This window comes from Varanus komodoensis, unplaced genomic scaffold (genome assembly GCF_004798865.1).
Source record: "Varanus komodoensis strain SLA01 unplaced genomic scaffold, ASM479886v1 scaffold23, whole genome shotgun sequence".
Classification (NCBI taxonomy): Eukaryota; Metazoa; Chordata; class Lepidosauria; order Squamata; family Varanidae; genus Varanus; species Varanus komodoensis.
The window spans coordinates 18,892,994-18,908,482 of NW_025335627.1; the positions used below are offsets into that span (position 1 = coordinate 18,892,994).

General features: G+C 44.1%; 1 protein-coding gene across 2 annotated transcripts in view; it reads left to right on the forward strand.

Annotated features, from left to right (window-relative positions):
• LOC123024237 (collagen alpha-2(IV) chain-like) overlaps window positions 1-15,489 on the forward strand; it is a 238,633-nt gene that overhangs the window by 168,761 nt on the left and 54,383 nt on the right. For both annotated transcript variants that reach the window (XM_044431658.1, XM_044431659.1), the window contains exons 23-26: window positions 1,223-1,295; window positions 1,393-1,499; window positions 7,755-7,956; window positions 9,196-9,255. In XM_044431658.1, the coding sequence (XP_044287593.1) occupies window positions 1,223-1,295; window positions 1,393-1,499; window positions 7,755-7,956; window positions 9,196-9,255 (442 nt within the window). The remainder of the gene's footprint in view (window positions 1-1,222; window positions 1,296-1,392; window positions 1,500-7,754; window positions 7,957-9,195; window positions 9,256-15,489) is intronic.

A 15,489-nucleotide genomic window follows, 5' to 3' on the forward strand; every position in this document is an offset into this window, starting at 1 on the left:
TAGTTTTTGAGGTACAGCATAAATGCCATATACCACTGTTCACTCTGGTCACCTGTCAAAAATCAAGATGTTTTATTGTAGTGTTTTATTTAACCCCCTTATAGCATGAAAGAAGCACATTAAAATTAAAAGAAAAGTGAAATGTACTAAATCTGCTTATTTCAAATCAAAGCACAGGTTTATGATTCCAATCATTTGACACAGAAGACGCTCCTTTTGTAAGATTTCCAAGAGTGGGATCTGCCAGGCCAATCCTGCATAAGGTTCCAGCAGTAATCTGCCATCCTGTCTGCATCCCGTCTTCCTTGGTATCTGCCTTCCATTGTTTTTATGTCTTGGTGAAATATTTCACTTTGCTATTCTCTTAAGTCATCAGGGTTCTCTGGAAGGCAACTGTGCAGATAACACTCATTTTACAACCAAGTCTATGGAAATGAAAAAGTGTCTCCTCTACTCTGAGTATAGTTATCTGCCTTCTTGTTGTCAAGGAAGTTTTTCACAAGAACAAATGAAGACCAGGTACAAGATTCGATTTCATTCATTGAGTCTATGAAATGTGGGTCATTTATGAGCTGCATGATCTGTTAATAAATTACCCTTTAGAATCCAATGTTTCCAATGTAAAATTACAATTGGAATTACGTAAACACTCTCACTATATCTGCTAACTTGTACACAAAAACACAAACTAGGTAACAGAAGAACAAGTTTGATCAGCAAGATCTTTTCAAAAACTGACTAATTTTTTTTATAAATTTAACCATATCTAGATTGATAGTTGCATCTAGCCTATGCAATTTTTGAATCAGCACCTCAAATAATCCCAAGAACTGGTCTAAAAAGCAAAGCATTGAGAAAAAAGGTTTTGTTTTTGTCTTTTGTTTTTTTTTGGTGGGGGGTGATTTATAGTCTGAATCAAGAGGTCAGGGCTGCTCTGGCCACACAGGTCTTCCTAGAGACAATTCGCTTGAAGGCTTTAACATTAAATTCCCAAAAATTATGAAACTGGATTGGTTCTTGAAATGTTCACAAACTGACTTTTGTTTTGCTTTTAATCAGTTAAAATGGTTATTTTTGTCCTATTTTTATCTGTATGCTTTAATAAGTTGTGTATGCTTTATGCCCTGATCTTGTAAGAAGAAATGGACAGGAGGTTTCCATTACACCTATAGATATTACTAAGATCATCATGATTAATTAAAGTGTGAATTCCAACCAACAGGGATTTCCTGGTGTTCCTGGGCCTCCTGGACATAAAGGGATAAAAGGCGATTCCCGATATGTTACAACAAAAGGTATAGCCAGAAAGCTTTTTAATGATTTTTTTAAATAAAGCTGATTTGGTAGTGTATTTATTACAATACCTGTAACTAAACACAAGTATTTTTCCAGGTGCCAAAGGAGATCAAGGAATTCCTGGAATTCCTGGAGCTAAAGGAGAAGATGGTTTACCAGGCAGAGATGGCAAAGATGGTTTACCAGGATTTCCTGGGGTTCGGGTAACCATTTCACTTTTTTTCCCATCAAAATGCTGAAAAAGAGAATCAATATCCAGAAATCATTTAGCATTTCTTGTCATTCAGTCAGGTGAAGCTGTGTGACTATTAATCAGTGTTGGGACTGTCAGTCTAGCTAAGGCCCAGGTGGACTCAGTGGCACACAGAGCCCTTTACCAGCCTTTTACCTGGTTTACCAGCTATGCTGATTTCTGGATAGTTAGGCCTTGATGATCCATGCTGTGCTCACCTCCAGGCTGTTTTATATATAGGGATGTCTTTGAGACAACTCAGGAGTTTCAACCGGTATAGAATATGATTACCAGAATTTTGACTGGTATAATTGTATCATGCCATTTTGAAAATTAGGTGCCTTTTAACTTCTGGACACAGATTGAGGTTGCCAAGCAAGAGTTGCTGAATATGCCTGTGCTTGTGTAGTAAATGGGATACATTTCTATGAATAGTAAGTCAGCTTTACAGAAAGAGCAATTTTCCATGTTCTGTTCATTTTCTATCAATGGTCTACAATAGTTGATAGTTTCCAAATTTTAAGAGATGCTTAGTAGGAGGAGTTTTCAAACTTCTCAATTTCAGCTTTAATAAGCTTTAAAAAAAGTAAAGTGCTTGGTGTAGAGAGGGGCACTGTATAACTTTCCATGGAAACTCTGGATATGTTAATATAATTTTGTACAATACCTGTTAACTGTTTTATCTGAAAAGAGGCAAAATACAATTGTAAATTGGATATAGCATATCTTCCTCTCATTTGGCTGTTTTTCTGTGCAGCCCTAATCTAGACTCCTTTTGTTGATGAATCTTTCTCTAGTAATTCTTGCTATTTTTCAGTTGGTTCCCTGCTGAGAAACATGCCTAAGAGGAATATAAGCTTGGACAGAATTTTAATACAGACGCAACATATTAAGCCATAGTGAATTATAAGCCATGGTGACTCGGCCTGTTGTCTGAACCCAACACTCTTTCCACAGGGTGATTTATATAGGTGAAGAATCCCTTTTATCTGGATGAGTGCCTCAGAGGCAGTATAGAGCTAAGCAGTGCTGTCTGGAGTAGGAATATATAAGAATTCCATTTTGGGGTGAAGTATCAGTGGCTTTTGCTGTTTTGACCTTGCTGATACTGACTCAATTGGTAGCAAGTTAATTCAGTCCAAGGGTTCCTTTTTCTTTGTTTAATGGCAGCAATTGGTGCAAACTGGATTTTTTTGAGGGAGATAATTGAATTTGTTGAAATGGCATTTTAGGTAGATAGAATGAATGAATGCTCAAGATGGTAAGCCCACCTGTCCACTATGCAGCTCTGCAAAGGCTTATGGCCCTCTTGTCAGTTTTGTCCTTTAGCCCAGCAAGGCCATATTCTATAGTTGTCAAAGAACTTGCCCTTTTCTTCCTCTGCTTTGGAACTTCCTAAGTAAGGGGGGATGGGGTCATGAACATCTCATCAACCCCAGAAGGCCATACTGGGACTCCAGGCTGGTCAGATTTAGTCTACAAGAATGAGGTTCAACACCTGAAGGTCAACCTGTGGCCCATCACTGTTGTTATCTGCTGTCAAGTTGTCTCCAACATATGGTGATCCTATGAATGAAAGCCCTCCAAAATGTTGTATTCATGATAGCTGTTATAAATTCAAGGCTGTAGCTTTGTTTAAGTAATCTGTCCATCTCATAGTTGGTCTTCTTTTACTTCTGCCTTTGACTTTCCCTAGCATGATTGTCTTCTCCAGGGAGATGTGTCCTATCATGAGATGCCCAAATAGGACAGCCTCAGTTTTGCCAGTTTTGCTTCTACGGAAAGCTTTAGCTTGATTTGAACACTGGTTCATCTTTCTGTCAGTCCATGGTATTCACAAAGCTTTTTTCCAGCACCATGTTTTGAATGTATACATTTTCTTCCCTGCCTAGCTTTCATGGGAATACAATACTAGGAAAGATCTTGGTCTTGATCCCCAATCAAACATCTTAACATGTGATGATGTTTCAGGCTTAGAAACATAGAAACAGAGCGAGTCAGAAGGGGCCTCCTGTGCCATCTAGTCTGACCTCCGGCACCAGCCGGCTCTGTTCACAACAAAGACTTCTTTGAATTTCTTGGCTACAGTCTCTATTTGTGTTGATGACTGAACTGAGGTATGCAAAATTTTCCACAAATTCAATTTCTTCACCATTAACAGTACAGTTCTATAATTCTTTAGTCATGATTTTTATGTTTTTAACAATCAGCTACAGTCTTGCTTTGTACTTGCTTTTTTCCCTTTTATAAGGAGTCACTTCAGTTTGTGGCTGCTCTCTGTGAGTAATGTGGTATCATCTGCATATATTAAATTATTGGTGTGTCTTCCACCAATTTTCACTCCTTCCTCTGATTCTAATCCACATTTTCTTATGTTCTGTGTGGAGACTGAGCAGATAGGGAGATAAAATACACCCTTGTCTGATGCCTTCGCTTATGGACATCCATTTTGTTTCTCCATATTCTATCCTAAAAGTAGGGGGTTTTTTCCACAGTATGGGTAGATCAGAATGATCAAGTGCTGAAGCACACCCATTTCTTTCAGGACCATGCATTGCTTCTCATAATCCACACAGTCAAAGACTTGCTGTAGTCTATAAAGCATAGACTGATGATCTTCTGGAATCCTTTGGTGTGCTCCAGTAGCCAATATATATTCGCAATATGACCTTGAGTGCCTCTTTCTTTTTGGGAATTGAACTTGAATTGAATTAGTGTCTATGGCTGCTGCACTCATTTGTATCTCACTTATTGCGGATTGGAATGCACACTGAACAATGGAATGTGTGAGAAATCTGTCCAGTTTCAAGGAACCATTGTACCCTGAAATGTTGTTCATCTCCCTGGTCTCTAGTCCTCTTTGTGGAAGCCCAGATTCTGAGTTCCTGGCAAGCACACCCAGCATTTGCACAGTGCTCACTAAGAATGGACACCCATGCTCTGTGCAGTCATTACCTACTTGCACACCATAGCAGCACCTTGGACAGTGGCTGTTCCTCATACCAAAGAAGACTGAGCAATGGGATGCACAGTCTTGGGGTGCCTGCCAGGATAGCAGCCCTCCTGACTGGTAGTACACCTCTTGCAAGCTAGGGTACCTCCTCCCCCATTGTGAAAGTAGTATCTCTCTTTCACACCAGCTTAAACTTCCTTTTCAGCTGCTGATGTTGAGAGGGAACAATGTTGCCAGTTGTGCATCTGAGACCTGGTGAGCATTCCTGGACTTCTCTTGGTTTGTCCCTATTAGGAAGATCAGGCCAAGCACAAGAGGAAGCCCATTAATGTTTGGAGGGGTAGATTCTGACAGGGTCTGTCCCATCCCTTATTGAACATTTCCAGTCTGTAGGCAAGTGTTTTGTTTTCCATAATTGATGGCATATTCTTGTTAGGGTTAGGGTTAGGATTTGGAGAGATTCAGTCACTGCAGCTTGGAATAGTTCTCTTGGTATCCTGTCTACTGCAGGTACTGTATTCCAAGTGCTTCAGAGCAGCTTTCACCTCATTTTCCAATACTGCAAGTTCTTCCTCACAAGATTTCTCTTTGCAGGAGTTTGTTATCCTCTCCTCTCTTCCCTACAGTTCTTCTGCATATCCTTTTCATCTTCTCTTTATTTTCTCCTGGTCAGATAGTGCATTGCCCCATTTGTCTTTTACCATTCCTAATTCAGGTTTGAATTTTCCTCTGATTTCTTGGATCTTCTGGAAGGGATATCTTGTTTTTTCTCTTTTGTTATTCTCTTCCATATCTTTGCAATGACCCCTGTAATAGTTCTTTTTATTTCTACATGGTAGTTGCTAAGAAGTTACATTCAGAGTGTGACCATAATTCTGTCAAATTTTGCTTTTGCTCCTCATTTGTCCTGAACAACTATTAGTGTTTCTTCTGTCATCTATTTAGGCTTCTTCTTTCTTTTTGGTATAGGAATTGTCTTTTGACATTTGTCATATCCTTCCTGGAGGAGGATCTTTCAGATGAGGAGAGCTGGTGCAGTGGACCAGAACCACACCCAAACTCAGAGACCAAGCCTGTGGATGACTGCCCTCTGTTAGAAGAGCTGCCAGGTCCCTCATGGGCAATCCCAGAGGCAAAGGCAGAGGCAATTCACCCTTTGGAAAGGAGGAGGAGTGCATGGCTTGAGAGTCAGAGGGTGTGTTCCACAGAAAAAGCAGGCTGACTTAGCTGTGCTGCTTCCCAGCTGCAATAAAATTAGATCAGCCAAAGCCTGCTCTCATGGCCAGCCCTGATAACTGCATTCCTTGTTTTCCCTGAAGATTAGTTGGCAGCTAGGTGTCTTTGTGGTCTCTGAGCATCAGACATATGGGTGCTGCTCCTGCGCAGTGTCTCTGTTTGGGAAGATTCTTCTAGCTAAGCCTGGAATTCTTGGCGAGACCCCTGCCCCCCTCCTCCTCAGTATAAATACATGGGGCTCCTGCCATTTTCTCAGTTCGCCTTCCACTGCCATTCGCTGTGCCTCAGGATATCTAGTGGTCTTTCTTTCGATTTACCTCAGATTATCTCCCTCTTTACATTTAGCTTTTAATTTCTCATTTTCTCTTTTTCCCTCCTCTTCTTTCCTCAAAAAACAAAAAACTTTCTAACATCCTCCACTTCTCTCAGACTTCTTCCTTCTCTTCCTTAATCTTCTCTCAATGGTGCACAAACCAGCCTTTAGAAAATGTGTAAAGTGCTGTGCTAAAATGCCATCCACCAATGAACACTCATTGTGTCTTTTCTGTCTGGACGAAGAACATCACTTCAAGAAATGCCTGCATTGTCAGGCATTTACAAAACAAGCCAGCAAAAACAGGGCTGGATGCCTGAAAATGGAGATGACAAGGGCTTTCATTGCTATGCAAGACCTGGCCACTGGCAAAAACAACTGCCTTTCTACCTCTGAAAAGGCTGCCAAAAACTGCCCTTCATCCATGGCAGTGAGTGTACCGAAACTGACTCCATTGGCTTCAGAACAGCTAGCCTCTTTCAATGCTCCTAAAAACCACAAAGAAAAGAGCAAACACCTGATTGCAGAAGAGCCCAAAGGGGCTAAGAAGTCAGGCAAGCACAAGTCCACAAAGAAACCCAGGCACCGCTCACCAGTCACCATGGTTCACCTGCCCTGCCAGTGGCCCTGGCTACTTCTTTCATGCCAACCCAGCAGTTGACCTGGGCTTATGTGACTGGACAGGTTCAAGCTACTCCAACTTGATTGGAGTCTGCTACAATCCAACCTGAACCAATGGGACAAACCTCGTTCTCCAAAGGGGAGAACCATGATTCACCAAGCCATTCTCCAGCTGCTCCCATTACTCTAGCCAAATAGGTAAACACACCATGTCATGAGGCAGAACCTGAGCCGATTCTGATGCCCCATCCATATGGGCTACCATCTTGAACGGTGGATGCATTTTGGTCAGCCTTGATAATTTGCACCTTGGATGGCCCTGCTAGGAGACCAGCCTAGTGAGACAGTCTGACCTCCTGGCAGCACTTCTTTCAGCTTCTCTGACACTTTCAACCACTGCACCACATTAAGGTGTAGATCAGTGTGTGTGAGAGTGTGTGTGTGTAGTTGGGGAGGGGATAATTTAATACTTAAAACTGTGTTTGAAATGAAACATAGACATTCATTTTTCATTCTTAATCAGATCTTTTTGTTAACTATCTGCACTGTGGCTTTTGTCAACCTAGAGCTATATATCAGGTTTTTCTCCTATTTCCGTACTTCAGTTACACTGAAGTATGGCTGAACTAGTGGTTTGCTGCATCTTTTCTGCAACATTCAGAGTGTCACTACAAGAGTAGTTTAATTGTATAATATTTTCTTTTCAAAGGAAAGAAGATTCCCAAGCCCCTGAGCTATAAGTTTGCAGAGGATTGCCTTGCTGTTATTAGTTCTCTCTTTTTTGTTCTTGTTTCAATTTCAGCTGCTAATTAATCAATTAAACAAAGGTGTAATTGGATTAAAAATGGTAGCATTTACCTTTTTACCCTTAATTCACCTGTGCTTAAGCCCTTTTACTTTCATGTTTTGTCACCAAGGCTGAGAGACAGAGGTTATGTCTTGTAGACTCTCATAGCAGCTGTCTAGCAAGTGATGAAACAACTCATGCTATACTGGTGGTAGTTAATGGCAGGGGCACAAGAAAGCAGCATCAGTAAAACTACTGAGAAAGTGAGGAAGGTTTACATAGTAAGAAAGTTGCAACATTTTTGTTTTCTTTTCAGGGTGATGGTATAAGAGGTGGAATAGGGGATGTTGGTGAACCAGGTCCACCAGGCCTGAAGGGCTTTCCAGGTGAAACTGGTCATCCTGGTATTGGTTTGCCAGGCCCCAAAGGATATCGTGGCATTCCAGGTAATCCTGGAAAATACGGAAAGCCTGGTTTACAAGGTCCTCCAGGCCCTCCAGGTGCTTCTGCTGAAATAGGTATGTATGAAATCTCTAGGAATCCCTACATTTTTGACAAATTTGATATTATGAGAAAATTCCATGGTTACCACCACAAAAAGACTTCTGCAAGGGCATGGCCAATTATAAAATGGCAGGAAGTTAAAAGTCATTTCTATTGAATAAGAAATTGATCATTATATACATTTTCATCATTTTTACATAGGTTCCCTCTAAATTCAGTGTAAAATTAAAACATATTGGTATTTATAGATTGCACAGTGAAAACTTTGGATCCTGTGCTCACCAAGGCTGCTTACAGCACAAAAACGTGCTTGTATACATAAATAGGAAACCAACAAAATCACTATGACATTACAGAATGCTTCTGTAGACAAAGAGGAGGCATGCAATTTTTTTTTTCTGTGAGAAACCTTACAATAACCTAATACAAATCACGACAATCCATGCCTCACTTCTATAATTTTGGATTGTGGTAGTGCTGAGAAGTATCACATCTTTGATATTTTACTGTGCAATCTGTGGACACTAAGGTAGGCTTTACACTGATATGGGCAAGGTGGGGTGGCAGACTCTAAAAATCTTACATTTTCAGGAAGCTCTGTTCCAATTTTATTAGAATCAACATATTTGGATCTAATGGGGAAAGAGCAGGGTTCCCTGAGCCCCTCTCTGTGGAAGGCTGCATTCTCTCTCTTGCTCTCTGTGTGTGTGTGTGTGCATGCGTGTGTTTCTCTCTCTTCCCCCTTGTGCTTTCTCTCTCTCAGAATTATCTCAGCACCATCCCTCTTGGGTTATGCTCTCCTGCCACCCATATCAGTCCCCTCGTTTCTGGCATTCCTACTGCAGTTTGAGGGTTCGGTGGCTGCAGCAGCATCACCAGGTCTATGTCCATAAGACATCGTTTCTGCAGGTGGTGCCTAGCTGACATGTCACAAAACCCTGGCCAAAGCAACAAAGCTCCCCCAATGGTTGTTGGGGGAGTATGCTGATGAAGGAGCAAATGTAACTATCTTCTGTGTTTTGGTGGTTGCAGAATTGTCACTGGCTCCTTAACTAAATGGTGCTTGTACAACATTGCTCCAGTTCTCATGAAATTTAAATACCTAAGAACTTAGCCTTGATTGTGCATTCATTGAACTCTTCTACATCCACTCCACAGCTAGAGTGCATGGTTTCTATTTTCTAGGCAGTGCCTCTTTTTTTTCAAACAATGTTTGTAAAAGTAGATATTCTTGTTTCATTTTTATATTGTAGAATGTGGACAAAGAGTGGCAGACTTCATTACAGATAACAGAACTGGACTAATTCAGTCAGGTAAAATAAACTGAATAAGATTGTGAGAGGTTGTACTTGGGTGAAAACCCTGCTAGGCTTATTGCTGTACCTGCAGACAATTACATGGTTGCAGAAGGAGGTGGGGTAGTTGTCAGGTACAGTCACTGAGCACAAGCTGTAGAGAATGAGATACAAGAGAGGATGCAGAGATATAGAGGAAGGAATGCTGTTTGTAAGCACAGACAATTAAATATTGGGTAGATTTGGAAAATGCTTTAAGGCAAGGAAGGCTTTACAGCCACCTTGATCTTTATTTATTTTTAAATATATTCCTCATTTCTTCTTCGTGGCCTCTGTGCATCACACATATGGGTTCTGTGCCAGCGCAGAGCCTTTGGCCAGAAGATTAACAGCTAACGGTTTGGCGGGGAACTCCGCTCTCCCTCCCCCCTAGCAGTATATAAGGAGCGGAGTGTCCACCATTTTCCAGTCTTTGCGACCACCGTTCATTGTGCCTCATGCCGCTTCGCTCTCGCTTAGATCTTACCTCGTGCTCTCTTGTTCGAACCACTTTTTTTCTCTTATTCATTCCAAGTTAGAATTCTCTCCTTACCTTTATATATTATTCCTGTTATTCTCTCCAGTTTTTTATCTTCTTGTTCCTATAAAAAAAAACAAAAAATATTATCTATTTCCGCTTTGCTATTTTCTTTCCTTCTTTTTCGTGATGGCTCAATGGGCGGCGTTCTGCAAGTGCGGAGAGTGTCGCTCTAAAATGCCCGCTGCAGACCCACACGACCTGTGCCTCCTTTGTTTAGGGGAAGGTCACAGGACGGACAAATGTGTCCATTGCCTGGCCTTTTCAAAACAAGCCAGGAAGAATAGGGGGAACCGTTTACGGAAGCTCCTGTGGGACCAGGCCCTCCTACAATCTGATCGACTGGTGGCTAAGCCTGGTGCAATTTTGGCCCCACCAGACTGCCGTCCAGCCTCTACTGAACCGCCACAACGCCCGGCCCCTTCCTCTACTGCTCTGCCCTCATCCCCTTCGGGTGAGAGTGCTTCCGCCATCAGAGAGCAGTCTGTTTCTCCGCCCAAGAAACAAAAGGAAAAGAGGAAGCACAGTGCACCTGAGAATCCGCCTATGCACAAAAGGCCAAGAAAGATAGGGCCGAGAAACCGGCCAAGAAACCAAAGAAACCCGAGCATTCCAAACACCAACGCTCAGGTTCGGCGGCCTCTTCGGTTCCGATGGCAGCCCCGGTACCGACACCCTCGGGTCTGACCATCCAAACAGCGATGAGAGTCACGGCTCCAGTGTCCCCACACCATATGGATCTGGAGTTACATCAAGATCCACCTCACGGTTTGATCTCTGATGGCGAGATCGAAGACTCTCCACCGAGGGCTCAATCCCCAACTCCTATGCCATCTGTTGGGCTCGACCCTGGTGCCGGACAGTCCCCACTGAAAGAACAGAGGAGCTGATCATCAGAACCCCACTCTGATGACTGGTACCATGCCAGATACGTGTCTACATCGAGGCTTCGGCGAATGGGGCGGCATAAAAATGTTTTAATTAATTAATTAATTAATTAATATGGTCCGACTATCCACCCGTCGGATACTACCCAGCTCCTCGGGATCGATCTCCAACACCTAAGCGTCGGGACCAACCTCATCCTTCAACCTCAACAGGCGCCAGGTGTGTACCGCCTCTGAAGGCAAGGGATCCCAGTCACCGGGTGGTTCCTCCTCCAGTGACCCGCCTCCATATTGGGTACATTCGGGTGAGTCGGAAGTCTATTCTACTTCTCCCGACGCTGCGGTCACTTCACAGGGTCCGGCATCACCAGAAGAACCTCACATCACATTCGCCGAGTTGATGTCCAGGCTTGTGAAGTCATTGGAGATCGAAGTGAGCCAACTACCGGGGCCTAGTACTGACCGTTTCTATGACATCGTACGGGGAGAGCAACTGACCTCCATCACATTGCCACTCATCACGACCCTCAGACAAGCGATGACCCAACCATGGGACCTCCCAGCACAGCCTCAACCGACCTCCAAAAAATATGAGGCGATGTACAGGGTTCAGGAAGGAGACATTCCGTTCCTCCTCTGCCACCCCAAACCAAATTTGGTGGTGGTGGAATCGTCTCAAGGTCAGGAGGCGCGGGGTCACACAGCGCCCCAAGACAAAGAGGGACGAAAAATCGATTCTCTTGTGCGCCGGGTCTATGCAGCTTCAGGACTGGGCCTCAGAATATCTAATTAAGAAGCGAACCTGGCACGCTATCAATATTTTATAATGCAGCATTTAGATAACATCGCTGCCCTGCCTGATAACCAAGGTGATTTGGTGAGGGTCTTCGTCAAAGAAGCGATGCAAGTCGCCATACAACAGTTATCCACAGCCAGACACCATGTGGATACAGATTCAAGGGCTCTCGTTGGCGCCATCTCTCTCCGGAGACATGCATGGTTGCGTAACTGCAGCTTTCTGGAAGAGATGAAGCAGAGAATTGAGGAGATGCCCTTTGACGGATCCGGCCTATTCAACACCCAAACTGATCATAAGTTGAAGAGGATTCATGAATCGAGAATGACGGCCCGGCACATGGAACTACAGCTGCCTGTTCGACATAAGTGGTCTTGGAACCGGCCTCAGTATAGGCAACAATATCCATCCCGCCAACAACCATAACATAGCCAGCAATGCCGCAAGCAACCATCTCAGCGTTTCCAGCAAGGCTGCCGCCGCTTTGACGGAGAAAGACACCAGCGATCATGGGACGAGTGAACCCTTCCTCTCCTCCCAACTCTACCCTCCCCCCTCTCATTTGGGGACCAGCTGAAAAGCCGACTCCCCATTTGGGAGTCCATTACATCTGACGGGTGGGTGTTATCCATCATCCAGCACGGATATAGAATTGAATTCGACGTTGTTCCATCATCGAGTCCTATCCGGTTTACAGTGAGCTCGTCAGTTCTGTTGGACGAGATTCACCAACTCCTTGCTAAAGGAGCTGTTCGTCGCTTATCGTTATCGGAAGGACTCCACAGATTGTATTCCAGATATTTCACGGTCCCGAAACGAGATGGAAGTCTCTGACCTATATTGGACTTAAGAGCTCTCAAGAGATTCATAACACCAAAAAAGTTTCAGGTGACCATGCTTCAAAATACCCTTCCGTTGCTGGGGAGAGGGGATTGGTTCGCATTGCTGGATTTGAAGGATGCCTATTTTCATATTTCAATACATCCACGTCATAGGCGTTTCCTTCGTTTTGCGGTAGCCTCTGAAATCTACGAATTCAAGGTGTTGCCGTTTGGATTAGCCATTGCACCAAGAGTCTTCACAAAGTGTATAGCTCCTGTTTGTGCCTACCTTCAACTACGTGGAATTCGGATATATCCGTACCTCGATGATTGGCTGTTGGTTTCCGGGACTAGAGAAGGACTTACTTCTGCTGTTAATATCACTTGTGATCTATTGCAAGACCTTGGACTCCGCATTAATCGCCAGAAATCTTCTCTTCTCCCTACACAGACGATGAACTTTATCGGAGCTTGGCTGGACTCCACGGTGATGAGAGCCTTCCTTCCTCGAGACAGACAACATGCTATCGCCCGACACATCTATCGAATTCAACGAGACGGAACTGCTCCTGCCCGATCTGTTCAAAGACTGTTGGGGCATATGGCAGCATCCATCGCCGTAGTCCCGTATGCCAAACTCCGGCTATGTCCTCTCCAGTTATTCTTCAATGGGATATTCCGGCCACAAAGGGATCCGCCTACGAAGCGGATTCGACTCCCATCCTCCGTTCTACAGTCCCTCCTATGGTGGACAGAACCAGACAATTTAAATGTCAGAATCCCGTTTCGACCCCGGTACCCTACAGTGACTCTTGGTACCGACGCATCCCTTCTGGGATGGGGAGCCATTTCCAATCTATGCACCCAGGGCGTTTGGAGTTATCGGGATTCCAGGAACCACATCAACTTCCTGGAACTTCTTGCCGTATTCAAAGCACTGCAGTCATTCGAGGACATGCTTCTTCACCAAGTTGTCCAAGTAACTTCAGGCAACATAGCCACAGTTTTTTATTTAAACAAACAAGGGGGAACATGGTCCCCGAAACTAGCCCGCCTGTCTATGCGAATCTGGGAGTGGTGCATACCAAGGGACAACACTCATAGCAGTGCATCTCACAGTGCTTCTACGGACAAGGTAGAAGCAGATCTTTTGAGCAGACATATGTCACGGTCACACAAATGGGAACTGGACTGTCAGATCTGTGACAGACTGTTTCACCTCTGGGGTCCCCCATACTCCAGAGCGGGAATCGGACGGGGTCGTCCGGGACGCCTTCATGATTCCATGGAGTGACATGACTTTTTATGCTTTCCCACCGATTCCCCTCATCATGAGAGCGGTAGCAAAGATTATTCACGAAGGGGCCACAGAACTACTGATAACCCCTTGGTGGCCATGCCAGCCATGGTTCTTGACGCTTCTTCATATTTCTCGGAATGTATTTCTTCAACTTCTTCTTGTCCCTTATCTCATTACTCAGCGACAGGGCATGATCCGACACCCAGACCTGCCATTGCTGAAACTAACCACCTGGCGAATTCAACACCTATAAGTGCCAGACTGGTATCGACGCCACCTGTAATTCCTCCTACCTCTGCCTCATTAGATTTAGTGAATATATCATCAGCCTCACAAGCCTTACATCCAGATCTGCAATATATTCTCGACTCTGCGTTAAGACCATCCACTTGAAAGTCGTACGCGGCGAAGTGGCGCAGATTTTCTAGCTTTGCCGAATCTCACTTGTTTCCAGCACCATCCGCATCTGTAGAACAGATCCTTCAATTCCTCTTTGAACTACACTAGTCTGGACTTAAACCTTCTTCCATAAAAGTATATACAGCGGCAATCTCTTATTATCGCGGAACTGTGCAAGGTTTTTCCATCTTCTCTCAACCATAGATTAAAAGATTTTTGAAAGGACTTTGTAACCTCCATCCAGCAACCAGGCCGTTTATGCCCACTTGGAGCCTCTCAGTGGTTTTACAAGTGTTGACACGGCCTCCTTTCGAACCCATGGCAACAATTGATCTACGCCTTGTCTCCTGGAAGACTACTTTCCTTGTAGCAGTTACTTCAGCTCGTAGGTCTTCTGAACTCTGTGCCCTTAGGGTAGACCCTCCTTTTTTGAATTTTCATAAGGAGAAGGTAGTTTTACGACGACCCGTCTTTTCTCCCTAAGGTAGCTACTTCATTCCACATGGATCAGGAGATTGTTTTACCGGCTTTTTTTTCCGGCTCCTTCGAATCCAATAGAGAGGTCCCTGCATATGCTGGATGTTTGTCATTGCCTAGCCTTTTATAGGTCCAGGAATGAGTCTGTTTGCCACTCTAACAGACTTTTTGTTAAATACTCGGAACAAACCGGGGTTTTCCTGTTTCTTCCCAGCGGCTTTCTAAATGGATAGTTAACACAATTACTCTGTCTTACCAGTTGGCTAAATTGGACTTACCGACTACTCCAAGAGGTCACTCCACTAGAGCTGTTGCTGCTTCCTCAGCCTTTGCATCGGGGGTCCCGATTGAAGATGTCTGCAGAGCTGCCACTTGGGCTACTCCGTGTACTTTTGTCAGACATTATAGACTAGATGTTCGTGCCAGATGGGATTGCTCTTTTGGCAGAGCCGTGCTTTCTTCTATTCTTCGTTGATGACACCTCCCTCCTCCAGTTCGGGTAAGCTTGTTATTCTACCCATATGTGTGATGCACAGAGGCCACAAAGAAGAGCAGGTTGCTTATCTGTAACTGATGTTCTTTGAGTGGCCATCTGTGCAGTCACACAACCCACCCACCGGCCCCGCTTGGTGTCATGGGTGGTCCGACTTTTTTTCTCTTCGGTACTGGACTATTTCTCCATTTGTCGTACCACTGAGAGTTTTTCTTTCTTTCGCTTTAGTTTAGTTCTTCTTAAAACTTTGTGTTAGAGAGCGAACGTCCGATCTGTCAAAGACTGGAAAATGGCAGACACTCCACTCCTTATATACTGCTAGGGGGGAGGGGGAGTGGAGTTTCCCGCCAAACCGTTAGCTGTTAATCTTTCAGTCAAAGGCACTGCGCAGGCGCAGAATCCATATGTGTGACTGCACAGATGGCCACTCGGAGAACATCAGTTACAGGTAAGCAACCTGCTCTTTCTCCTTTCGAGGAACTCAAAGTCACTTACAGAATTC